General features: G+C 41.5%; 1 protein-coding gene, 1 non-coding gene and 1 pseudogene across 2 annotated transcripts; 1 reads left to right on the top strand and 2 right to left on the bottom strand.

Moving 5' to 3' along the window:
- Nucleotides 1-2,692: 2,692 nt before the first annotated feature.
- LOC122197276 (protein TIC 214-like) lies at nt 2,693-3,332 on the top strand (the record flags this gene model as incomplete). The annotated part of the gene is made up of 1 exon (XM_042900891.2): nt 2,693-3,332. A coding segment is annotated over exon 1 (474 nt), but the record flags the coding sequence as incomplete, so codon positions are not given.
- Nucleotides 3,333-3,334: 2 nt separating this feature from the next.
- On the bottom strand, nt 3,335-22,675 carry LOC128133399 (NAD(P)H-quinone oxidoreductase subunit 5, chloroplastic-like; annotated as a pseudogene).
- Nucleotides 22,676-23,034: 359 nt separating this feature from the next.
- Nucleotides 23,035-23,141, bottom strand: LOC111896535 (small nucleolar RNA R71). The gene has a single exon (XR_002851948.1). It is a non-coding gene; the product is annotated as a small nucleolar RNA R71 (small nucleolar RNA).
- Nucleotides 23,142-26,048: the final 2,907 nt, after the last annotated feature.

Raw genomic sequence — 26,048 nt, forward strand, 5'->3', positions numbered from 1 at the left:
AAATAAGTATAATATAGCAACGCTTTTTTTTTTTTGAAAAACAAGAAATTTATTAAAGCAACACAAGCAAGATGTTAAAGGAAATTCAAGGCAAATTGGGACTGATGTTCTAGCTATCCCATGACAAAAATCTATCTTTCCTAACTCTACTTTTTATCCACCAAAAGGAGGTGGTTTTAATTTCCCATAAAATGGAATTACAATTCATGATCATGCCCTTGAAAATCTTACTTTTTATATACCACCATAAAACCCATATGAAAGCCAATAGAATCACTCAAAGTCTATTGCTTTTATCCTTATTATCTGCATCTCTCTTCTGAATAGTTTGGAACATATCTTCGATGGTAACCTTGTTAGTTGGGAACTCATGACTCCACATATTAATAAGAGCGATAACTTCCTTATCTGTTGAACACTTAGTAAACATATGGTTCTCCGTCTCCTCATAACTATGCCACAAAGGGTAATGCGTGTGTAACGACCAAAAATTTCAACCAATTTAAAACATTTTATTTCATTCAAAAACCATTAAGTTCATACATCTTGTTTTCAAAATAGTTTAAACATCAGAGTATCCCCCCAGAACCATATCACATAGATCATAAAACATGAGGAGCGGTACGATCACACATTCGCCTTGCCACGATCTCCTGAAGCACCTGAAACAATAAACCACAACTGTAAGCCCAAAAGCTTAGTGAGTTCCCCCAAAGTACCCATACACACATAAACATACGCATACAACAAAGAACAACATACTACGGTTCGAATCAACCTTCTGGTTGGAATACCCCTGGCCCTCAGCTATCGGGTTGGAATGCCTATGTACTACGAGCCCAATCATCCTACTGGGATGGAATACTCTCAGCCTATAACCATCGGGTTGGAATGCCCATACACCTATACGTAAAACAATAACTACTATGGGTCCAATCATCCCTCATGATGGAATACCCCAGGCCCCTTAACCATCAGGTTGGAATGCCAACTTACTATGAGTCCAATCATCCTACCGGGATGGAATACTCCTGGCCCACAACCATTGGGTTGGAATGCCCCACTTCCAATACATACAACAATAACTACTATGGGTCCAATCATCCTACCGGGATGGAATACTCCTGGCCCACAACTATCGGGTTGGAATGCCCCACTTCCTATACATACAGTAACTACTACTACTATGGGTCCAATCATCCCTCAGGATGGAATACCCCATGCCCCTCAACCATCGGGTTGGAATGCCAACCTACTATGAGTCCAATCATCCTATCGGGATGGAATACTCCTAGCCCACAACCATCGGGTTGGATTTCCAATCTACACTAGCAAACATGTATACATAACAGGCAACCACATAACACTCTAAAGAATCAACATACTAGGGCCCTATCATCCTACCGGGATGGAATACCCTCTGCTACTGCTCAACATACATATACCACAGGTAACCTCCTACCAGCGTACATAAGGCAAGACCAACTACAGGTCTATACTCATAACCACTACTCAACTACCAGGGTGCTGACCCAACAGAACTAGCCATCACTAAACTATCCATTCCTCTAGGATACTAAGCTAACAAAGCCTATCCTCATATCATCATCCTATCTACCAGGATATTAGCAAACATATCATCACATAAACATAACAAGCTCTAAACAACAATTCAAAGGGCCAGCCTTGGTGCCTTAGAGCCTTGAGTACAATGAGGATAACTCACCTGAAATGAAGAACCGAACCACGGAAGCACACACCCGAAGCGCTACTCCAAACTCCAACACCTCCAATATAGGCTCCAACTGAAGTAGATCCTGGATCTACACCATTCCTTTGCAGCAAGCCTCTTGATCTTCAAGCCCCTCTCCAATATTTTCTCCTCCAAATCTTTATTATCTCTATTAATGGAGGCTCACTCGATTCTAGGGTTTTTGGATCTCAAAAGGGTAGCAAAGAGGCTGAGGGTGGGTTATAATGTGCTTTATATAGGGCACAACCCCCGGGATTAGGGTTTTCTCTCTTCAGCACCAACTCGTCGAGTCCAAGCCGCCGACTCGGCGAGTTGGCCACTTAGTTTACGACCCAATCCCGCTCCGACTCGGCGAGTAAGAAGACCTACTTGTCGAGTCCCTTCTTTTATTTACACTTTTGGCCCTTCATTGAACTTCTGAAATTTCAGGATGTTACAACTCTCCCCCACTTAAATTAGGCTTCTTCCTCGAAGCCTAATGCAACATACGTTCCAGAACAAACCCTACTTCTGCATCTCTCTTAAAATGGCTTATTCTCGCGTGGCATCCTTGCCACTACTCCAAGCCAACCATTGGCCTTTCAACTCAATAGCACCACCTATTAACCACGAATCACCCGATAATACTAACCCTTCATATCATGGACACACTTCCACGCCCTGCGAATGCTAGATTCCACAAACACCCACTCAGCATTGCCAAGACACTAATCCATCTTCCTATGCCCAAAAATTGGCGATAACCCTGATAACTTGCAACCTGGATGAGGAAACACTTTGACCAGGTGTTGGAATCACATGTGATTTAATAAAAGGGAGTGTACGACCACTTGGAGGAGTGTACGACCACTTTGAGGAGTGTACGGACATGGGTGTGCGTCCAGGGAGTGTACGGCCGCACACTCATGGTAATGAGTCTACAAAAGCTCTATTTCATTATATTCCATCCATATCCCAATTCCATTCATTTAATATCCTTTTAGTGTCATTAACATAACAGATGTCATTTCTAGTCTATCTCTTTCTATTTCTATATATGGAAAGTTTCAAAATCATCATATAATAATCCATAAATTGCAATAGAAAAGAAAAAGGGAGGTTTGTGATGATTTTGAAATCTTTTCTACTAGGTAATCTAGTATCCTTATGCATGAAGATAATCAATTCGGTCGTTGTGGTCGGACTCTATTATGGATTTCTGACCACATTCTCCATAGGTCCCTCCTATCTCTTCTTTCTCCGAGCTCACATTATGGAAGAAGGAGAAGAAGGAACCGAGAAGAAGGTATCAACAACAACTGGATTTATTACGGGACAACTCATAATGTTCATATCGATCTATTATGCGCCTCTGCATCTAGCACTGGGTAGACCTCATACAATAACTGTCCTAGCTCTACCGTATCTTTTGTTTCATTTCTTCTGCAATACTCACAAACACTTCTTTGATTATGGATCTACTAACAAAAATTCAATGCGTAATCTCAGCATTCAATGTGTATTCCTAAATAATCTCATTTTTCAATTATTCAATCATTTCATTTTACCAAGTTCAATGTTAGCGAGATTAGTCAACAAGATTCAAACATTGAAAAAATAGTAAATTAATAAAAAAATTGCTACATAAGAAAAATAAAAGGACAGATAAGAAGAAATACGCCCACCCCCTACCGATTGAATAACCTCTGCTCCAAAGAAACTCAAAAGACCAACTCCATTTGGAATTGCATCATTATTCGTCTATCAAAAAAATGAGCAAAGTTGGCCAATTTTCTAATCCCCGCAGTTAAGAATCTTCCATAAAAGGCATCTATGTAACCCCGATTATATGACCAATCATATATAGAATTTTTTATTTTGTCATAAAAAATTCTATTAGGACCCAAATTTTGAAAAGATGAATAAACAGGTTTATATAAAAAAAGGCTATAAATATTCCGAAAGGGGCTATACTGACTGAAAAAAATGCATCTTTACTAAATTCATACCAATCTATCGAATTATTTGAATTTTGATGTAAAAGATTTATAGACGGGTTTAACCATTTGGATAATATATCAACGTCTTGATTGAAAGGAATTCCTAAGAATCCAACGAACAAAGTAAATAGAATCAATATAAGTATTGGGAATACCATAGTATTATTCGATTCATAAGGATACGAATACGTCTTGGTATTGCCAAAATGCGGAATAGAAAGAAAGGGTTGTATCATATTTCTTACATTCTCATCAATTTTATATACTTTATTATTTGAAAAAAAAGAATGACGTGGATTCTTTTTCATTTTTAATAAAGTTACCAAACTAAAGTTTTTGTTGCTTATTTTCGAACCTTCTTTACCCCATAGAGACATTGAATAGAAGGGGGTATTCCTTTTTCCACTATAATTTTGAAAATGAACGTTTAAATGTCCTTCAAAAGTAAGTAAATAGATCCGACACATATAAAATGCGGTTAATCCCGCCGTAGACCAAGCTACTATTCCAAAAATAGGTGAATACAACCAACTATCATTAAGATCTATTCCAAAGGTAGGGATGCTTGTGGGACAATTGCTTATTAAGTGGTGAAGCTAAAAAGGCACTTTGGAGGCCCTTAAGCACTAAACAAAGGGGTGTACGACCACATGGAGTGTGTGCGGCCGCACACTCCTTGATAAACATGGTTTGGACGTTTTATAAGGATCATATCTAGTAAGTAACAAGCTTAGGGAATGGTACTTACAATATAGAAGCCTTTAGGGGAGTTTTAATGGTGTTTTGAGGGGTGTACGGCCACACCTTTGTATGCGGCCGCACACAACATATGATTATGAGTTCTGGGCATTTTCTAGGACTAAATTAGGTGTTCTAAGAAAGATTCAAGCAAAGGGAAAGAGTACCTACGATCTGGAGGCTCAAGAAGGCTCAAAATCACCAAGAACAAGTGTGTTTTCTTGGTGTTCTTGGTGAAATGGATGAAGATTTGAAGATCTAGCCAAAACATGATTTCAAATGGATGAAATCAAAGGATGTAACTAGTTTAAGAAGATTAACAACAAATCAAGGGAAGAACACTTACGTTCTTGAAGATCTAGGCTGAAAATCGGATGCTAGTTGTGAGAGAAATCGAGTTCTAGACTTGGGAGGGTGAAAAGGGATGAACGAAGGCTGAGTTCTATACTAACACACATGAGTGTGCGGCCAGGAGAGGGGTGTGTGGCCGCATAACCATGTGTGTGGCCGTACACTCCTTATGTTGGAGTGTAAGGCGTGATTTTGGTGCTAGAAGTGTACGCGATCCATTCCTATGCTCAATGCTTGAATGTACGGAGCTTTGAACCTTCGAACGGACTCTAAACAAGGTTAAATGATGGCAGAAATGAGTCTGGTACTCAGTTATTGTAACAACCAGAATCAGAAAGACTAAGAAAGGAAAGGAAAACCCTAAGTCAAGGGGTCAACTCGTTGAGTCCATAGGTGAACTCGACGAGTCGGAGTGGGATCCGAGTTATGGAATAAGTGACCGACTCAGCGAGTCGGCAAGTGGACTCGGCGAGTCTGGTCTGAGCAAGGAAATCCCTAATCCGAGGGTTTCCACCCTATTTAAAGGACCTTATGTCCTCTCCTTAGTCCCCTTTGTCGGCCAGAAGCTGCTATACACGATTCTAAACCCTAAGTTGAGTGAGAGAAGGAAGAAAGTGAGTTTGGGGCTTTGCAAGAGGAAGATTTGGAGGATTTCATCACTAAGGAGCTGGAGGATCCAACCCTTTTGTTGTAAGCATCAGTTTGAAGGTAACAATATGTCACCTTGCCTTTGTTGCTTCTAGATCTTCTCATGGATGATGTTTTGGGGCCATTTTGGTATGATAAGGAGCCTTTTTGAGTTAGAAGTCCATATCTGAGGTTGCTACTTCAGATCTAGGTGTATTTTGGTTCAGAGATCCATAAAGTATCAGTGTTTGGTGTGTTGGTTAAGCATGTTTGCCCCAAACCCTAGCCCTAGAGTGTTTTAAGCCCGTAGCTCCTTGGTTTCACGTAAAGTTTGCAACTTTACATGAGGAATATACTTTGGAAGAGTGGATCTATGAGTTGGAGCCCCTGCATGGCTCGAAAAGCCACTGTATGGATTAAGAACTGAAGCTACTCGGCGATTTGGATGAAGATAGGCAGGAACCCGACAAGTTGGAAGAACAACTCGACGAGTCTGTTCTTCGACTCGACGAGTTGGATCGCAGAACCTCAACCTTTTTTGGTTAAGACTTAGATCGACGAGTTGAGTGGTGACTCAGTGAGTTAGACAGGATGGGACTCGGAGATCGTCGAACTTGACGAGTCGACGGGGTGACTCGGCGAGTTGAGGCGTATTGTGTGAGTTTCTGAGTTTAAGGACTCGACGAGTCAACGGGTTGACTCGGCGAGTAGGGTCGGTCAAGAAGGTTGACTTTGATCGGGACTCTGACTCTGTCAAGAGTGGACTTAGTTGGCTTCTAGAGTTCTCTTTGGATCTAAGTGTTATGTATATTGATATTGGTAGCTCGGGGAGCTAGTGTAGCAGCGGTTCAGAGAATTGTCGGTCAACAGTCAGAGGGTTATCAACAAAAGTTCAGCAGTGCATGTGAGTTTTCCCTTTGTGCGAATGGGTCTAAGGCCACAATGCCGGACCATGTAGATATGAGTAGGAAGACCTAGGGGTTAGCCCTAGGCACTGTATGCCAGTATGATATTTAGGACCAAGGTCCATTGATAGCGGGCAGGTGCCCAAGGAATGGTTTGCATGATAGAGTACACTTATTGTCTGTGTGATACTTGTATGTGCTTGGTAGGGAGGTGAGTGTGGGCGAGGTCCCGTATCTCACCAATAGAAGAGTGTGGACGGTGCTCCACATCTCATTAGCAGCAGAACAGGGGCGAGGCCCAAGTTAGGGAAGAGTGAGTGTGGGTTGGGTCCGTATCTCACTATCAGTAGGAGCATGGACGGGATTCCATGACTCATCAGTAGCAGGACAAGGGCGAGGCCCAAGATAAGCGAGGCCTCAGGACAGGATTCATTAGTATATGTTAGCTTGTGTGCTGTGATATGTTTATGTGTTAGTATATGTTAGCGGGCGAGGCTCAGTGACATGCGAGGCCTAAGTGAAACATATATGTATCCGAGCGGGGCTCGAAGCAAGGCGGGGCATGGAGCGGTGGGGCCGTTGTAGCGGGCGAGGCCCGGAATAACGTGCGTGGCCCAGTATGTGCAATATGTGTTTATACAGGGTATGTGGTAGGTTGGGGGAACTCACTAAGCTTCGTGCTTACGTTTTTCAGTTTTGGTTTCAGGTACTTCTGGTAGCGGAGGTAAGAGCTCGGGGTGATCGCATGGCACACACCATTGATTAGTTAGCCTGGGATGTTTTACTCTGATAATGAAAATATGTTTTGGAAATGATACTCTGAATTCATGTTATGACTTATGATATGTTTTTATGAATATGGCTTTGGTAATGATTTAAAGAAAAATTTTTGGCACGGATTTTTGGGACGTTACAAGTTGGTATCAGAGCCTTGGTTTGAGGGGTTTGGACATACCCATGGGTGTGTCTGAACTCAAACTAAGGGATTGGTATAAAGGTTTTCAAAAGGAAAAGACAGTTTTTTAAAAAGAGTTTTGAGAAAGAAAACAGTTTTAGTAAAGCAAAAAGAATTCAAAAGGAAAATAATTTTGATAAGAAAAAAGGTCTGGTGCATGCAATCAGCCGAACTCAAGTAAGTACCCCAAAATACCGATACAAGTTTATGTTATGATTATCAGTTAGTAGGACAACATGCTAGATTAGGACTAAGGATCTAGGGAGGATGCCTTATGTGCCTGTTATATGTGCTTTGAGCTGCATGATAGTGCTGATTATACAGTAGTAGGATAGCCTGTTTAGGTTATGCCTGAGTTTATGAGCTTATGTCGCATGCCAGTACAAATTCTTGCTATGAGATTATGATTGCTTGAGTATGTTATGGTTAGATTTTCCCTTGTATGAATGTTGCTTGCTCTGTGCATTGTGGGATTCTGAGTGATGGGAGTTAGCCATTAGGTGAATACGTCACGTCACATGAGATCAGGGTTGAATAATCTCAGAGTGTTGGATTTGGCCCTATTGCACAACTCTTGTTTGAGTCTAACCGTTGTAGGGACGAGTCTTTTACTCGAAGGATTATATGAGCCTCGTCACATGTTATGGTATTCAGGTGATGGCTAATTGGCATTACAAGGAGGCCTTCTACAGCTGAGGACTGGTTTGAGTTGAGTCAGAGGTTTCCCTAGGGTAAGCCTAGGATGGGATAGTGCTGGGAGATGTAGTAGTAGAAAAAGGGACCCGGTGGAGTCGAAGCAGTTCTTGAGGAAAGTACGGATAGATGTGGAAGGTAGTATGGGCCTGTACTACTAAAAGCAGAGGATCCGTACTCGATTCGGGAAAGGCCGAGATGAGACCGGGAAACTTGTAGTGTGTGTGTATGATCCCTCAGTAGTGATGAGTATTCTGATAGTTATTGCGATATGTTTTCAGCATCGTGACATTGCGAGAGAGACCAGTGGGCGGATTAGGCGCCGAAGAGGGATCAAGCTCGGGTTCAGGGGCCGAGCGGCTCGAGGAGCGGATGAGGGAGTTGATATCAGCTGAGGTTATGCGCAGTATCCTAGATCAGACTCCTGTGATCTTTGGCACGGTCAAGGAGGGTATGCGGAAGATCTTGGATGAGAGGCTGAGAGCCTTTCGTACCGAGATAATGGCTTTGATTGGAGCGCGTACTATGACATTCGAGAGTTTAGAGCTTGCGAAGAGCCAGATTATCATGGGGCTAGGGACCCCATCGTTAGCAGCAGGTGGTTGGCCGATGTTGCCAACACATTTCGTATGAGCCGGTGTCCCGAGGGGGACAAGGTCAGAATCGCCTCCTGTCTTCTGAAGAACAGAGCGAGGGATTGGTGCGAGGAGATTGGTCATGCCATTGGTGATGATGCCGCATTGGACGCGATGTCATGGAGCGATGTCTCGGCTAAGTTTAGGGCTGAGTTTTCACCGATTATTGAGGTACAACAGTTGGCACGGGAGTTTCAGGATTTGACGCAGACAACTGAGACGGTGGCGGAGATCGCCGCCAAGTTCAGGGAGAGGGCCCTTCTTGTTCCGCAGTATGTCGCAGATGAGGAGATGAAGAAGGCCTGATACCACGAGATGTTGATAGACGACATCGAGGGATTACCAGAGTCGCGGCCGATGCGGGAGGTGCGGCAGGACGCACGAGGGTGCGTGTAGGAGTGGTAGTGGTGGAGATTCAGGCTGCTTTAAGTGTGGCCGGACTGGTCATCTTAGCAGGGATTGTACTGCTACCACCACACAGGGATTAGTCCTGATATGTTTTCACTGCAGTCAGCGAGGCCACAAGAAGGCCCAGTGCCCCAGTTTGTTTTCGGCAGGACGGGTGATAGCACCTGCCCCTGCAACTCTGAGGATCACAGACAGCCATCAGGGCCGAGCAGAGGCGTCTGCGGTAGGAGGCATGGCTTTTCAGATGACTACCATGGAGACGTGAGCAGCTCCGGACGTTGCAGGTATGTGTCTTCCGTTTTCTGCTTTCTTTATTCATGTTTATATTGTTATGGATCTGCATCGTTTGTGGTATAAGTATTTTAGAATTGAGCGGCTTGCTTGTGATTTAGTTATATGCCATCTACATACCTTGGATAATAAAGTGGTAGTTAGGGGGTGGTGCCTTAGGGAAGCAGGTTACTTAGGATGCAGTAACTATAGCATGCTGGTGTGGAACTCAGTAGTCACCCGCTGGATTCAGAAAGGTGTTATTGAGTGATGGATCGGTTAGACCCCTAGCTATGGAAAGCTTGGTTCTTCAGCGGATTGATTGCGGTATAGCAGAGAAGATTTGGAATTCTTCTCAAGCATTGAGCAGTGAGGTATAAGCAGGATCAAAGTGGGGGAGAACCCTCTGAGTGTACAAGGGTAAGAGCACGCAGATGCAGAATGAGTACAAGACCTTTGAGAAGGAAAAGAAGTAGCACATCGACTAATGCGTTGAGGAGTTCAGCGTTGGGAGTTTGAGAGACTTCCCAACAGTAGTTCATGTAATCGAGATGGTTAGTATCTGGTTGGAGGGTCGCCTGTAGGACTCGAGAAAGTTGGAAGGAGGATTTTGAGAATGGTTAGAATGGGATGCTTTCGTGTTAATATTCAGTGGCAGAGACAACATGTAGAGCATGGTAGAGCGGCAAGAAAGCCGCAACATTTTTCGTCAGCGAGCCAGAGGTGGAAAGTGTTGTAAGACTACGGGGTAGCCGTAGCAGCCAGTGAGTATGGAAGGTGTGCAAGGCTACGGGTAAGCAGTGGCATTCCCTAGCAGCTTAGTTAGCGGAGTGTGGGCGGAGGCCCGTATGTCCTAGTTAGTGGATTTTGGGTGAGGCCCTTATCTCCTAAGTGATCAAGGTGGGGATCAGGAATGGGTAGTAAATGAGAATAGTATGGAGCTAGCCTGCATAGCCCTAGAAAAGTGAGACCGTGGGCGAGGCCCGTATGTGTGTAGCAGTATAGGTGAGACTTGAGAGCAGGGTTGCTCAGTAGTTTAAGCGGGTGAGACCCGTGGGTGAGGCCCGTGAGTTTTAGTAGCACAGGTGGGACCTGGTAAGGACCTTAAGGTCGAGTTAGGGGGATCGAGTACCCTAGGACTTGTAGCGCCAGAGTGGCAGAGTAGATGGGGTAGTAATAGGTAGCCTAAGTTTCCTCGGAAGTCGCTAGGAGCGACTAGAAGTTTGTGTTGGGGCTAGCAACCGGTGGGAGCCAGTAATCCAGATATTGATAGATCAATAGGGACCAGGGTGGTCTCGGTTCATCCGAAAGGCGGATAAGGGACGACATAAATTTTTAGTCAGTGGCAGTGATGGTAAGCAGACTATGGTAGAATACAGTTAGTTTATCGAGGGGTGCCATGCACATCACAACAGGTTGGATAATCTCAGAGGGAAGGGTTTGACCCAGTTGCACAGCTCTCATCTGAGTCTAACCGTTGTGGGGATGAATCTTTTACTCGAAGGATTATCCGAACCATTCGTTGGAAGGGGTGCTCAGGACTAAGTTATAGTAGTGAGAAGTGTCCAGTGGATACTGGCGGTAATGACCCGTACTGGAAGTAGCGGGGGTAATGGATTTGGTGAAGGATAGGACCTTCACAGTGTTAGAGGAAGTAGTTGGTTATGGAACGTTGCCTTGGGGAGGCCAGAAAAGCACAATGAAAAGGGGGTGAACCCATAGGGTGTCCAGCATAAGTACTCGGGGAGTACCAGAAGGTTTGTTAGTTGAGTACGTTTTGTTCCTAGGATGGTCACGGTTAGGGTTGACCCGAGAATATTATCTGCAAGGATTAATGTTAGTCAGAATGACCGGGCGGAAGGCCAGCGAAGGTAGTCAACGGGTGTTAGGTCTACCAAGCAGAGTGTTGAAAGCAGATTGCAGGGTGATTGGCCGTAGAGAAACTTCGAGGATGAAGTTTAGCTTAAGTGGGGGAGAGTTGTAACACCCATAATCAGAAAGATTAAGAAAGGAAAGGAAAACCCTAAGTCAAGGGGTCAACTCGTCGAGTCCATAGGTGAACTCGACGAGTCGGAGCGGGATCCGAGTTATGGAATAAGTGACCGACTCATCGAGTCGGCGAGTCTGGTCTGAGCGAGGAAAGCCCTAATCCGAGGGTTTCCACCCTATTTAAAGGACCTTATGTCCTCTCCTTAGTCCCCCTTGTCGGCCAGAAGCTGCTATACACGATTCTAAACCCTAAGTTGAGTGAGAGAAGGAAGAAAGTGAGTTTGGGGATTTGCAAGAGGAAGATTTGGAGGATTTCAACACTAAGGAGATGGAGGATCCAACGCTTTTGTTGTGAGCATCAGTTTGAAGGTAACAATATGTCACCTTGCCATTGTTGCTTCTAGATCTTCTCATGGATGATGTTTTGGGGCCATTTTGGTATGATAAGGAGCCTTTTTGAGTTAGAAGTCCAGATCTGAGGTTGCTACTTCAGATCTAGGTGTATTTCGGTCCAGAGATCCATAAAGTATTAGTGTTTGGTGTGTTGGTTAAGCATGTTTGCCCGAAACGCTAGCCCTAGAGTATTTTAAGCCCATAGCTCCTTGGTTTCACGTAAAGTTTGCAACTTTACGTGAGGAATATACTTTGGAAGAGTGGATATATGAGTTGGAGCCCCTGCATGGCTCGAAAAGCCACTGTATGGATTAAGAACTGAAGCTACTCGGCGAGTCACATGGGTGGACTCGGCGAGTTGGATGAAGATAGGCAGGAACTCGACGAGTTGGAAGAGCAACTCGGCGAGTCTGTTGAATATTTCCTTGGACTCGGCAAGTCTGTTCTTGGACTTGACGAGTTGGATCGCAGAACCTCAACCTTTTTTGGTTAAGACTTAGATCGGTGAGTTGAGTGGTGACTCAGTGAGTTAGACAGGATGGGACTCGGAGATCGTCGAACTCGACGAGTCGACGGGGTGACTCGGCAAGTTGAGGCGTATTGTGTGAGTTTCTGAGTATAAGGACTTGACGAGTCAACGGGTTGACTCGACAAGTAGGCTCAGTCAGGAAGGTTGACTTTGACCAGGACTTTGACTCTGTTAAGAGTGGACTTAGTTGGCTTCTAGAGTTCTCTTTGGATCTAAGTGTTATGTATATTGATATTGGTAGCTCGGGGAGCTAGTGGAGCAGCGATTCAGAGAATTTTCGGTCAGCAGTCAGAGGGTTATCAGCAAAAGTTTAGCAGTGCAAGTGAGTTTTCCCTTTGTGTGAATGGGTCTAAGGCCACAATGCCGACCCATGTAGATATGAGTAGGAAGACCCAGGGGTTAGCCCTAGGCACTGTATGCCAGTATGATATTTAGGACCAAGGTCCATTGATAGCGGGCGGGTGCCCAAGGAATGGTTTGCATGATAGAGTATACTTGTTTTCTGTGTGATACTTGTATGTGCCTGGTAGGGAGGTGAGTGTGGGCGAGGTCTCGTATCTCACCAATAGCAGAGTGTGGATGGTGTTCCATATCTCATTAGCAGCAGAACAGGGGCGAGGCCCAAGTTAGGGAAGAGTGAGTGTGGGTTAGGCCCGTATCTCACTATCAGTAGGAGCGTGGACGGGGTTCCATGACTCATCAGTAGCAGCACAAGGGCGAGGCCCAAGACGAGACCTCAGGACAGGATTCATTAGTATATGTTAGCTTGTGTGTTGTGATATGTTTATGTGTTAGTATATGTTAGCGGGTGAGGCCCATTGACAGGCAAGGCCTAAGTGAAACATATATGTATCAGAGCGGGGCTCGAAGCCAGGGGGCCTGGAGCGGAGGGGCCGTTGTAGCGGGCGAGGCTCGGAATAGCGGGCGTGGCCCAGTATGTGTAGTATGTGTTTATGCAGGGTATGTGGTAGGTTGGGGGAACTCACTAAGCTTCGTGCTTACGTTTTTCAGTTTTGGTTTCAGGTACTTCCGGTAGCGGAGGGTAGAGCTCGGGGTGATCGCATGACACACATCATTGATTAGTCAGCCTGGGATGTTTTACTCTGATAATGAAAATATGTTTTGGAAATGATACTCTGAATTCATGTTATGACTTATGATATGTTTTTATGAATATGGCTTTGGTAATGATTTAAAGAAAAATTTTTGGCAGTGATTTTTGTGACATTACAGTTTTGTTGACTGGCTGGGCTTTACAAGGCAAAAAAATTTTAAAAAAAATTATGGGTTGTCACAGGTTTCGACGTCGTTCTGGGAATAGATTGGCTTAGCGCCAACGATGTTGAGATTCTTTGCAGGAAGAAGATAGTAAGGGTGAACCTACTCGGAAAAGAGTCATTTATGGTGTATGAGGACAAACGCAAAGTGAATTCTGGAATCATCTCCCTGATGAAAACCAGGAAATGCTTGTCCAAGGGATGCACATCGTATTTGGCATTTATGATTGATGCTAAGATGGAAAAGGAGGTGCAGAATATACCAGTGGTGTGTGATTATCCAGAAGTCTTTCCCGAAGATCTTCCCGGATTACCGCCTGATAGACAAGTAGAGTTCCGAATAGACTTGTTACCAGGGACGACACCAATAGCAAAATCATCGTACCGATTAGCACCGACGGAGATGAAGGAGCTTATGACGCAACTTTAGGAGTTGTTGGACAACGATTTTATTCGACCAAGTTCATCACCCTGGGGAGCTTCGGTGCTATTCGTGAAGAAGAAAGATGGAAGCATGCGAATGTGCATAGATTACAAAGAATTAAACAAGGCATCGGTGAAGAACAAGTACCCATTGCCAAGAATTGATGACCTATTCGATTAGCTGCAAGGTTCGAGTTATTTCTCAAACATCGATCCTAGGTCAGGATATCATCAGCTGAAGGTGAGAGAGCAGGATATTGAGAAAAACTATGTTCAGGACGAGATATGGACACTACAAGTTCTTGGTTATGTCGTTTAGACTTACCAATGCTCCAGCAACATTCATGGATTTGATGGACAGGGTTTGTAAACCATTCCTCGACAAATCCGTGATAGTGTTCATAGATATGAACATTCTCATCTAATCGAAAAGCCAGGAGGAGCATGGAAAACATCTATAAGAAGTGTTGGAAGTGTTGAAGAGGGAGAAACTTTATGCAAAGTTCTCCAAATGCGATTTTTGGATCCGAGAAGTCCAATTCTTGGGTCATGTGGTTAACCAAGAAGGGATAATGGTTGACCCAACAAAAATCAAAGCGGTGATGAAGTGGGAACGACTGAAAAGTCCCACGGAGATTCGAAGCTTTCTGGGATTAACTGGATACTACCAACGATTTATCCAAGGATTTTCTTCGATAGTTGCTCTATTAACAGATTTGACCCACAAAGGAGCTACTTATACATGGAGTGAGAAGCACGAAGAAGCATTCAAGAAGCTAAAGAAGAAGTTGTGTGAAACACCAATTCTTTCTCTACCCGATGGAGTTGAAGACTTCGCAGTGTATAGCGATGCGTCAGGAGTCGGGTTGGGTTGTGTTCTGACCCAAAGAGAAAAGGTGGTAGCATACGCATCTCGTCAATTGAAGGAGCATGAAAAGAACTACCTCACTCATGATCTGGAGTTGGCAGCCGTGGTTTTTGCTGTAAAGATATGGAGACATTACCTCTATGGCACGAAGTGCAAACTTTTCATTGATCATAAGAGTGTCTGGTATCTCTTTAATCAGAAGGAATTGAACATGAGACAACGAGGCTGGCTAGAGATACTCAAGGACTACGATTGTGAGATACTTTACCACCCCGGTAAAGCAAATGTTGTTGCTGATGCTCTCAGTTGAAAAGTCAACCTTGAGAGAAAAAGGCCAAGAGCATTGAGGATAGAAGTTGTCTCGACGATTGTGGAAAGTATCAGGAAAGCTCAAGAAGAAGCTTCAGAGAAAGATGACCGAAAGGAATAACGTTTGGGCAAAATGTTAGTGTTCGGTACAAACAGTCAAGGACTGAAGGTATTCCAAGATCGGATTTTGGTACCTAAATAAGAGATCTTCTGATGGAAGAAGGGCACAAGACCATGTACTTAATTCATCCCGGCAGCACAAAAATATAAAGGGACCTTAAACCCTACTATTGGTGGCCGACGATGAAGCTCGATGTTGCAAAGTATGTGGTCGAGTGTGTAACCTGTGCAAGAGTTAAGGCACAACATCAAAAACCGTATGGGAGTTTAGAAACTTTACCTGTACCCATGGGTAAATGGGAAGACATCACCATGGATTTTGTGACTAAACTGTCCAGGACGAAGAACAGTCACGACATGATTTGGGTAGTCGTGGATCGTTTCACCAAAAGTGCACAAGTCATACCAGTCAACGAAAGGTGGTCTATGGATAAGCTCGCAAATGATTACGTGAAGGAAGTGTTAAGACTTCACGGTGTTCCTCTAACGATTGTATCATATTGTGATAGTCGTTTCACCTCACGGTTTTGGAGAAATCTACAAGAAGAAATTGGTACGAAGTTGTGTTTGAATACAACTTACCATCCGCAGACTGATGGTCAGAGCAAAAGAAAGATACAAACACTGGACGATATGCTGAGAGCATGTACCCCAGATTTCCAAGGGAATTGGGACGAGCACTTACCTCTGGTAGAGTTTTCCTATAACAATAGTTTCCACTCGAGCATCAAGATGGCACCTTATCAAGCTTTGTACGGACAGAAGTGTCATACGCCATCTTGTTGGCTTGAGGTTGGAGAAAAGCAGTTTATGGGCCCCGAGATAGTCCATGAGATTGCTGAGAAGCTGAAGGTGATTAGGTAAAGAATGTTAGTAGCTCATTATCGTCAGAAGAGCTATGCTGACAAGAAAAGATGATCGATGACTTTTGAAATTGGAGATTCAGTTTTGCTTAAAGTCTCACTGTGGAAGGGACTTATAAGATTTGGGAAATGAGGAAAGTTGAGTCCAAGGTTTATTGGACCGTTCAAAGTTCTTCATAGGATTGGGAACCAAGCTTACAAGCTCGAATTACCCAAAGAACTATATGGTATTCATAACACTTTTTATGTGTGTTTTTTGAGGAAGTTTACAGGAGAAGTTCCCAACATAATTCCAATCTCAGAGTTAAGAATGGATGAGAATAAGAGCCTAATCGAAGAGCCCGAGGCAATCGTTGACCGTAAGACTAAGAAGTTACGACGCAAGATGGTCGATTTAGTGCTAGTATTTTAGAAACATGCAAATGGGCCGAATCTCACCTGGGAGACAGATAATGACATGATGAGTCGCTATCCACATCTGTTTGTTGATGCATGGTTGCAGGACGGAATCATCCTAAGGGGGAGAGAATTGTAACGTCCGTGTTTCGGGGATAAGCAGTAGTAAATGATGTAATAGTCTAGGTCAACTATTGTAATACTTTTTGAAGTAATAAAGATGAATTATTTGAGTAATACGTGAACTATATGAATTTATGTGCTTATTACTTGTTTATAATGAAATAATAAATAAAGGATAAAAATAAGCGTAAAAAATAAAGTGTTAGATAAACCCAATCTCAATGAAGAAAGTTGTATTGGTCGTGACAAGGATTTCGGACATATAAAGAATGTTGAAATCCGAGTTATAACGAAGAAGTTATGACTTGTCGAAGTTTCACGACAAAACCGGCACGACGTTGTGTGACGTAAATAGTTAATTTACGATAGAGGACTTTTTTTCCTTAGTAATCTAAACCAAAGTTGTAGTATACATTAAACTGAGAACGTGCATAAAAAGAACGCCCAAATCTGACTTCGTATGAGGAAGTTATGAATTTTCTAAGATTTGGCTTAGCAGTGCACAGCCCGAAACTCGAATTTTAGATCGAACAGTTTTTGGCCTATGCGACCTAAATGAGAATTGAAGATCTCATTAATAGGAACTCAACGGTAAAAAGACAGACGGAAACGGAGTCTGTATGTAGAAGTTATGAATTTTACGCGGACATTTAACAGTATAATCTCCTCGTACTGTTAAATTTAAGATCGGTCGAGAATTAGCCGACAGAGTAAAAATGAAAGTTGTAGATCTTATTTTTACCTATGCGTTGATATAAAGAACGTAAAAAATGGAGCTCGTATGTGAAAGTTACGAATTATAGAAGTCGGAAGTGTGCGCGAAAATGGGTGCGCGACACAATCTTGGCCATTGCTTTCTCCCAAAGTCTTGCCACCAGATGGTGACATGTGGCACCAAGTTCAGCCATATTTCATCCTAAAAATATAACCTCTTTCACCCTCATTTTCTTCACACCTTTCCCATTCTTTCTTCTCTCTACTCTCTCTCTAAACCTCCCCCCCCCCCCCCCCCCTTAAGCCCTAAGGAGCTCCCTTAGCGCTAGAAGAAAGCCCCAGAGTGCTCGACGGCTCCGAGAAGAAGAGATTTTCGGCTCGGGAACACTGCTCCAAGCGAAGCCCGGTTTTCGAGAAAAACTGTTGTAAGTAAGCTACGCCTACACTATTTTTAATATAGCTGTTAATTAAATATAGTAACGTTATTAGGACCTTATAATAATTATTTGGGCTATTATTATGAGTTATATAAGTGTCATTATAATATTTTTTAGCTACTCGCGGTACAGGGAATCTAATTTAAAGGGCCGCATAGGGTTGTTGGATTTCAGAAGTGTTATATGCCAAAATGGTCATGCCCTCCGGTGTTTTATGTCTGGACCTTGTCTGTACATAGCGGTTGGAAAATGTTGTTTAAACGCTTATATAATAATAATAATAATAATAATAATAATAATAATAATAATAATAATAATAATAATAATAGTAGTAGTAGTAGTAATAATAATAACAACAACAACAACAACAACAACAACAACAACAACAACAAGAACAACAACAACAATAATAATAATAATAATAATAATAAGACTAATAAGACTAATAATTAGTCACGGTAAATATTAGACTAAAATCTAGTGGTAATAATACTAGGTTTCGTCGAAGGAAATTATTTTTAAGAAGTGAAGCACTGTCTGAGTTTGGAATCACCACCTTTTCAGGTGAGTGCATAGTCACTTTCATCTTACACATAAATATGAAGTATTTTATATAAATTACGTGCTATGTGTGCATATTATCTTTATACTTGCTATCTATGTTGGATGAACGATTTTTATACATGTTTTAAATGATTTAAATTGTATATGTATTTTATATCTACAAAAATGTTGGGGTAAAACATGGGTAGATGTGACAACCCTAAATTTCTATCTTGTACAAACCATTCACTTCAATCAAATTCAGACTTGTTTCTGCTAACTTTTAGCACTGTTTAGAGTCTGTTTAAGCATTTTGAGCCTAGTACACCAAAGGAATGAGTGAAAGGAAGTGTCAATTGAAGTTGTAAACCATCAAATAAGCCATAAAACCTCAAATGAGGAGTTTACGGCCAAGACCCATGAGTTTACGGCCGTAAACTCATGATGGTCGTAAACTCCATCCTATAAGTATGAACCTTGGCCATTTTTCTTCACTTTTACTAATTCCAAGTCTAGAAATCGGTTTTTCTCTCAACTATCTTCAAGAGTTCTTCATTTTTCTTCAAGAATGTAAGTGATTTACTTACTTTGTGAGATTATACTCCTCTTATCCTTGATAACCCATTGATTCATACATCGATTTCATCTTTAAGACTAGATCTTCAAAGATTCTCAAGAACATCAAGAACACTTAAGTGTTTTGGGCCGAAAACACCCTCCTTTTGCCTTCAAATCGTAAGTATCTACCTCCTATACTTGTTAGTTAGTTAGGATGTTTGGATTAAGGCCTTGAAAGCAAACTTTTCCAAGAACATGAGGTGTTTACGGACAAGAGCATCTCCCTTGGCCGTGAACCCTAATTGTTGGTGCGTAAGAACCATAACTTCCTCCTAAGGCTTGGACATGAACCTAGAAGCCTTCCTCAATGCTTGAAAGCCCTTTAAAACACCATTTGGCACCTTTCACCATGAGTTTACGGCCGTAAACTCATGTAGCCGTAAACTCATGGCCGTAAACTCCCATGGAGCATACCACTTGGATGTAAACACTAGTGTGTAGCCATACACCCCTTAGATGCAACCCTTTGTACTTCTAACACTTGAATATAAGTGTTTTCCATGTCCTAGGATGTCTTTACTTGAATAATTATTTGTTATAAGCACTAATTAGATGCATATATGTGTCATTATACGCTAAATAGGATCCGTGTGTGCTCAAGTCTTCACTTGACACTTAGCATCCTTTACCGATCTTACATTCGCATCACTCACTACAGGTGAGTTCATACCCCTTAATCTATCTTTTAAATGATTTTAAATGATTTTAAAGGGGGAATACAAGTAGAAAACATATTAGTTATATAATCAATCACATGTGATTTATAAACTGTGTTTCAAACAAAGGATTTCATATACTTCAAAATGTGTTTCAAACAAAGGATTTCTTATGCTTTAACTGTGTTTCAAACAAATGATTTCTCATACTTTAAACTTTCTTGTCAACCAAACTACTTTTAAATCGTTTTATAAATTGACATCAATTCATCAAAATTTATTATTAAACTCTTCAAATGTTTTACAAAACTTCTTTTTAAAATTATATATTGTCAAATGCATGTCTATATATGTATAGTTATATAATTAATGTTTAAAGAACTTAGGACTAATAACTCGCTTTATTTCCTTTTCCTTGTTTGGATGTGGCCTGAGAGTATTGGTTATTTGTCCGAATGTCGTTTAAATATCAGTTATATATTATGTATATATATATAGATATAAAAGTACTATCAATCAGTTCAACACCTTTGGGTAGCAAAGGTATACCTTCATTTATTCAATTACAGAAATCACTAGTAAACTATAATAGGTATAGTTTACGAGAATACTATCATATACAAATACTAGACAAAGAATACTATAACAAAGAATACTAGACAGAGAATACTATAACAGAGAATACTAGACAGGGAATACTATAACAGAGAATACTATATAACAGAGAATACTAGACAGAGAATACTATAACAGAGAATACTATAACAGAGAATAGTAGACAGAGAATACTATAACAGAGGATACTATAACATAGAATACTATAAAAGAAATACTATACATAGAATACTATTACTATATCAAGTATACTATAACAAGATTTACAGATAACATAATGTGAGATACTACTTCATGACACAACAACCATTTCGTTGTGTCACGTTTTGTAACCAAAATCTCCTGGAGGGAGAGCGTGAGTTTGCATATAGATCTATACTGGATTGACTATCCTACACCTTGTTGTTCGCTACAGTGGGACTTGCAAGTCTACGGGTGCCAAATGTCATTTCTTTCGACGTCTTTCATCGTCGTGTTTTAGTTAGTTTGATATTTGCATTTTTAGCTATATTTCTATGTTTGATTTTTATCCTTTATTGGCTAATTAATTGCATATCGTGGACAAAAGATACTTAATATTGTTCAAATTATGTTTTCAGTTCTAAAAAGAATCTCGGAAGAAAAAGGAAGCAGGAGATATGAAAGGAAGCTTGGGAAAGAAAGAAAGAAGAAAAAAGGCTAATTCTGAAGCTACTCGGTGAGTAGGATCGTCTACTCGATGAGTCGACACGAAGATTCGCGAAGCGAAACGTGGAGCCCTTGCCGTATACGGATTCCTCAAGGGGGACTCGGCGAGTCTGTTGGCTACTCGACGAGTAGCCCCTGTTTTGAGAAAACTATAAATAAACTTCATAACCCCGAATTGAGGACTCTCTCTGGATCTTTGGTGGAACACTTGGCGATCAAGAAACCCTTGGAGCTCTGGAAAACGATTGAAGAACCCTAATCCTTCGTTCTTAATAGATTAAGACACTTTAGGTTTAATATTCCACTTTTCTTTTGCATTGAATTATGTTGGGATTATTTGAATTTGTCTTTGAGCTTTCACATACTGAATTCATGAACTAATTTCGTTAGTTTCTGTTTAGGGAAAAAATTTTGCTCCTATGGTTTAATTTATTTGTTTTTGATTAATTGTTAGTTGGTGATATTGTTAAATTAAGCTTGTTAAAGACCCTCATGTATTAACCATAACTGTTTTCTGTTAATTGCTAAGTAATGAAGCTGCATGAACATCTCTTAATTGCTTATCTCATATAATTTATGTGAACACAATACTATATGCCTAGGAATAATGAACATGAAACTAGGATTAATTAGAGAATGGGTAAATTAATGTGTGAGCTTGTGTGATACACCATCAACAAGAGGTTAATTGAATCACCAAATTTAATTAGCTAGTTACAAGTCTTATTCAACCCAAATAATAAACCTAGAAAATCTATTAGTTTAATCAACTGGACATTGCTTGAATTGGTAAGTTTTCAAAGGATTAGTAATAGTGACTGCGAATCTAATCACCAGAGTCGGTAACCAATAACAATTAATCTATCATATTATCATAAAATTGACCATAGGAGTAAAAGAGTTGAACCTAAACAGAAACCCTTTTTGATCATTGAATGAGTTTGTTTTTATGTGTTTTCAGTTTTTCATTGAGTAGTCAAGTTGTAGTTAAATTTATAGTCTTGCAAAACTAGAGAAACCCCTTATTTATATTACTTGTTTTTAGTTAATTCTAGTTTTTAGTATTAATTTTTTGTTCCCTAAGTTCGATACCCTACTTATTTAGTTTTACCACAATTGATAAGTCAACTGCCTTTGTGTGTCAATTTATAATTAAAAGTAGGATTAAAACTAGTTGAGTAAACACACATTAAGTTTTTGGCACCGTTGCCGGTGAACAGTTCAAAAATTAGCACTAATTTCTAGTTTTATCGATCCTTTGTGTGAGATTTATCTTGCACAAAGTTATTTTTAAGTAATTTAGTTATTAGGTTTAGTTTTAATAGTTTTCTGTTTTAGAATTTTAATTAGAATTTTTTTCTGTTTCTGCCTTGAACTTGCCGAATGCAGTCGAAGCTACTCGGCAAAGTCCGTCGCAGTTTCACACTTTTGTTTTTTATTTACTTTTTGTTCTTTTTACGCATTTTTCTTACTTTGGTTGCAGTTATTACATGACCCGAGGATCCAATACGCCTTTAGTCCCTCCACTTGAAGACCCGGAGTCCGCCGTAAAGAAGAATAAAGGAAAAGTCGTTGGAGAATTCGCTTCTTCGAAGAGCTCGCATTTGAAGAATCTAAAGTCCGTTTTCAGCAAGAAGAAGAGCAGCAAATCAGGAGCATCCATCAACTCTTCCTTGGCAAACGAAGACCCAATCAAGGAAGACACCGTGAACGAGTAAAGGGAAGAAAGCGAATTTGGAGAAGACAGCGATCTAGAAGGTGAATTTGACAACACCATGGCGAACATTGATGAAGTTACCATGGGCGAATGGAAGAAGAGGATACGAGATGACACCGGCCCGGGACTTGTGCAACCCACAATTCCTGCGACTGCCACTTTTGAGCTCAAGGGTCACATACTTGCTCAACTCAAGGAGATCCCCTTTTTACGGAAAAGACCACGAAGATGATTATAAACACTTGGATGAAGTCAATGATGTAGCTGATTACTCTAATGTTCCAAATGTGCCTCGTGAAACCCAGCTGCTTCGTATGCTTCCAATTACATTCAAAGGTGCTGCAAAAGATTGGCTCAAGTCACTCCCTCCCGGATCCATCACTACATGGGCTAAGATGAAAGAAGAATTCATTAACCAGTTTTGCCCACCTTCTAAAATAGCCAAGTTGAAGAAAGCTATAGCCAACTTTGAACAACAACCCGGAGAGTCCATTTATGAGGCGTGGGAGAGGTACAAAAGTCTACTAAGGAATTGCCCACACCATGACCTTAATAGCCAACAAGAAATCTCCATCTTCTATGATGGAGTCAATGTTACAACTCAACAGCTCCTTGACTCGCAAGGACCCCTCACAAAGAAGGCACCCCCGGTGATCAAGGGATTGATTGAGGAGTTCTCTAACCAATCTATAGAATATCACAACCCACGAAATGAAGTAAGTAGGTGGGCAGTGAACACGGTTAACGATGACATGGAGGCAATGATGGCCAAACTAGATAGTTTAGATAGGAGGATGACAAAGATGTATCAAACAATCCATGCTATTCGGGTAAGATGTGAGAATTGTAGAGGACCTCACCTCACAAGGTATTGTGACTTGGATGAGAATGGAAACAAGAAGGCTCAAGTATTCTATTCAAGTGGCGACAGATTTGATGATAATTCGCGGAAACCAAAGAAGGAATGGGTCCCGTATGAAGAATACAAAAAGGCAAAGGAGGAGAAATTCAAGCAAAAAGAACGGGGTTAGTATCAAAAGGAGGAACCGGTTGTGGAGAAGAAAGCTGATTTGGAAGAGATGCTTACCAGATTTGTAGCCGCGTCCGAGAAACGACACAATGATACCGATGCTACACTTAAAGATCAAAAAAATATTTTGAGAGAACACCAACTTATGATGAAAGATCAGCAAGCCTTACTTAGGAATCAACAAGCATCCATTCTCAACATAGAAAAACCGATAGGGCACTTGCACAACAAGTGAACGAGAGAAGACCGGGTGGACTTCCAAGCAATACCGAAAGTAACCCGAAAGGCGCACATATAAACATTGTCATAACCAGGAGTGGGAAGATTATAACCCCTCTAACCCCTATTTAGAACGAAGATCCAAATTCGGTGCAAGAGAAGGAGGCAGAAGGGCAGAATCAAGACCAGAACCAGCTGAACCCAGACCCTACTCGCCGAGTCCACGATATGGACTTGAAGAGTCCGACACCTGATCAGAAAAGTAAAACTCTTGTTAAGCCATATCAGCCTCCACTGCCATATCCAGCCCGAGCTAGACAAGAGAAGAATGAAGAAGGCTACCAGAAGTTTCTAGAACACATAAAGGCTCTTCAAATCAATATACCATTCATAGAAGCGGTTTCCCAAATGCCAAAATACGCCAAGTTTCTCAAGGAGCTTCTAACTAATAGAAGGAAGATGGAAGAAGTGAAGAAGGTGGTCCTAAACGAAAACTGTTTAGCTGCTATGTTGAACACACTTCCTGAGAAGAAATGAGATCCATGAAGTTTAACATTGCCCTGTCAATTTGGAAACTTGGCCACCATATATGCACTAGCTGATTCGGGGGCAAGTGTAAACCTCATGCCTTATTCATTTTTCAAAAAGTTAGATCTCCCCGATCCAAGACCCATTCGCATGGCAATCCACCTAGCAAACAAAATGGTTACATTTCCTAGGGGAGTCTGTGAAGATCTTTTGGTAAAGGTGGACAAGTTCGTGTTCCCCTTGGACTTTATAGTTCTCGACATGGAAGCGGATCCCCAAGTCCTGATCATATTGGGAAGACCTTTTCTCAATACAGCAAGCGCTATAGTCGATATGAGAGATTCTAAACTTACCCTTCGGGTAGGGGACGAATCAGTCACTTTCGGAGTTGATCAAGCCATGAAGCATGCAAGGAGTAGTGATGACACGACGTTTTCAATTGACATGTTGGAAGAGTTATTGGAAGATTGGAAAGAAGAAAAGACAAGAAAGCCCACCGTTTCATTTGAAGAACAGTTTGATGCTGAAAAGGACCTGATGGAGTTAGAAAGACTGCTCGAGGAAGCTGAGTATGACGATCTGATCAGAAGTGCTGAAGAAACGACTCGCCGAGTAGCCTCGATCTACTCGACGAGTCTATTCGAAGAACCCCGTACAGTCGTGAAAATTACATTGGACTCGACGAGTCCCTTTTCTGGACTCGACGTGTTCAACATATAGAACATAGAAACTGAGCTCAAGGCACTACCAGATCACTTGAAGTACGCATTCCTTAAAGATGGCCAACAAAAACCTGTAATTATAGCTGCTGATTTGGCCAAACATGAGAAGGATAGCCTTGTACGGATACTAAAGAAGAGACAAGGTGCTATAGCATGGAAAATAACCGACATAAAGGGAATTAGTTGTGACATCCCCTAATTTCTCGGCCAGAAAAGACCGATTTAATTTATGCTTTTTAAAATAAAATCAGAGAAATCTTTTTAAAAGATGTTGCGGAATTGGTCCCCAAACAACATATGATAAAATTTTATCAAAACCCTTCATTAAGAAGGTATATATTTTCCATATATATCAAAACCTCGGGATGTCATGTTCCGATACAGATCAAAAGCATAAACAAGACATTATAAGCCTTTCAACAGTTATTTACAACTACTGGCCTATAATCCAAAAATCTCTCGTCGTCCTCCGACTATGCTCGGGGTCCACTACCTGTAACATAAAAAGCTGAGTGGGTCAGGCTTGGGAGCCTGGTGAGCATATAGGGTTTTCAACCCACAATAATAATAAACTTTATTAAGTTCACCAATCAACAATAACCCTGATTACCCGTTCCCGTTATCCTCACTTTACGTCCCTAAACACTTTTCACAAGGGACCTAGCCTAAAGAATATCATCGAGATGGACACTACTGCTAAGGGGTTTCCTCAGCCATGCATGTCCTAAAGGCAACCATGAGGGGGATGGAGTACAGCGAATGAACACCCAAGTTCAGTAACACCTATAGGTTGCGGACCTGCTAATGTTTCCCACTGGACCGTCTAGAAAGTCCGTGGTCGTCATCCAAACTCCGCTAGATGACTTGATCTCAAAACACATCGAGGCCTCTCATCACTTTTATTTTATCACACATCACTATCTACCCATGTTCTACCCAACATATTTATAGATAAAAA

Source organism: Lactuca sativa, chromosome 4 (assembly GCF_002870075.4).
Source record: "Lactuca sativa cultivar Salinas chromosome 4, Lsat_Salinas_v11, whole genome shotgun sequence".
Lineage (NCBI taxonomy): Eukaryota > Viridiplantae > Streptophyta > Magnoliopsida > Asterales > Asteraceae > Lactuca > Lactuca sativa.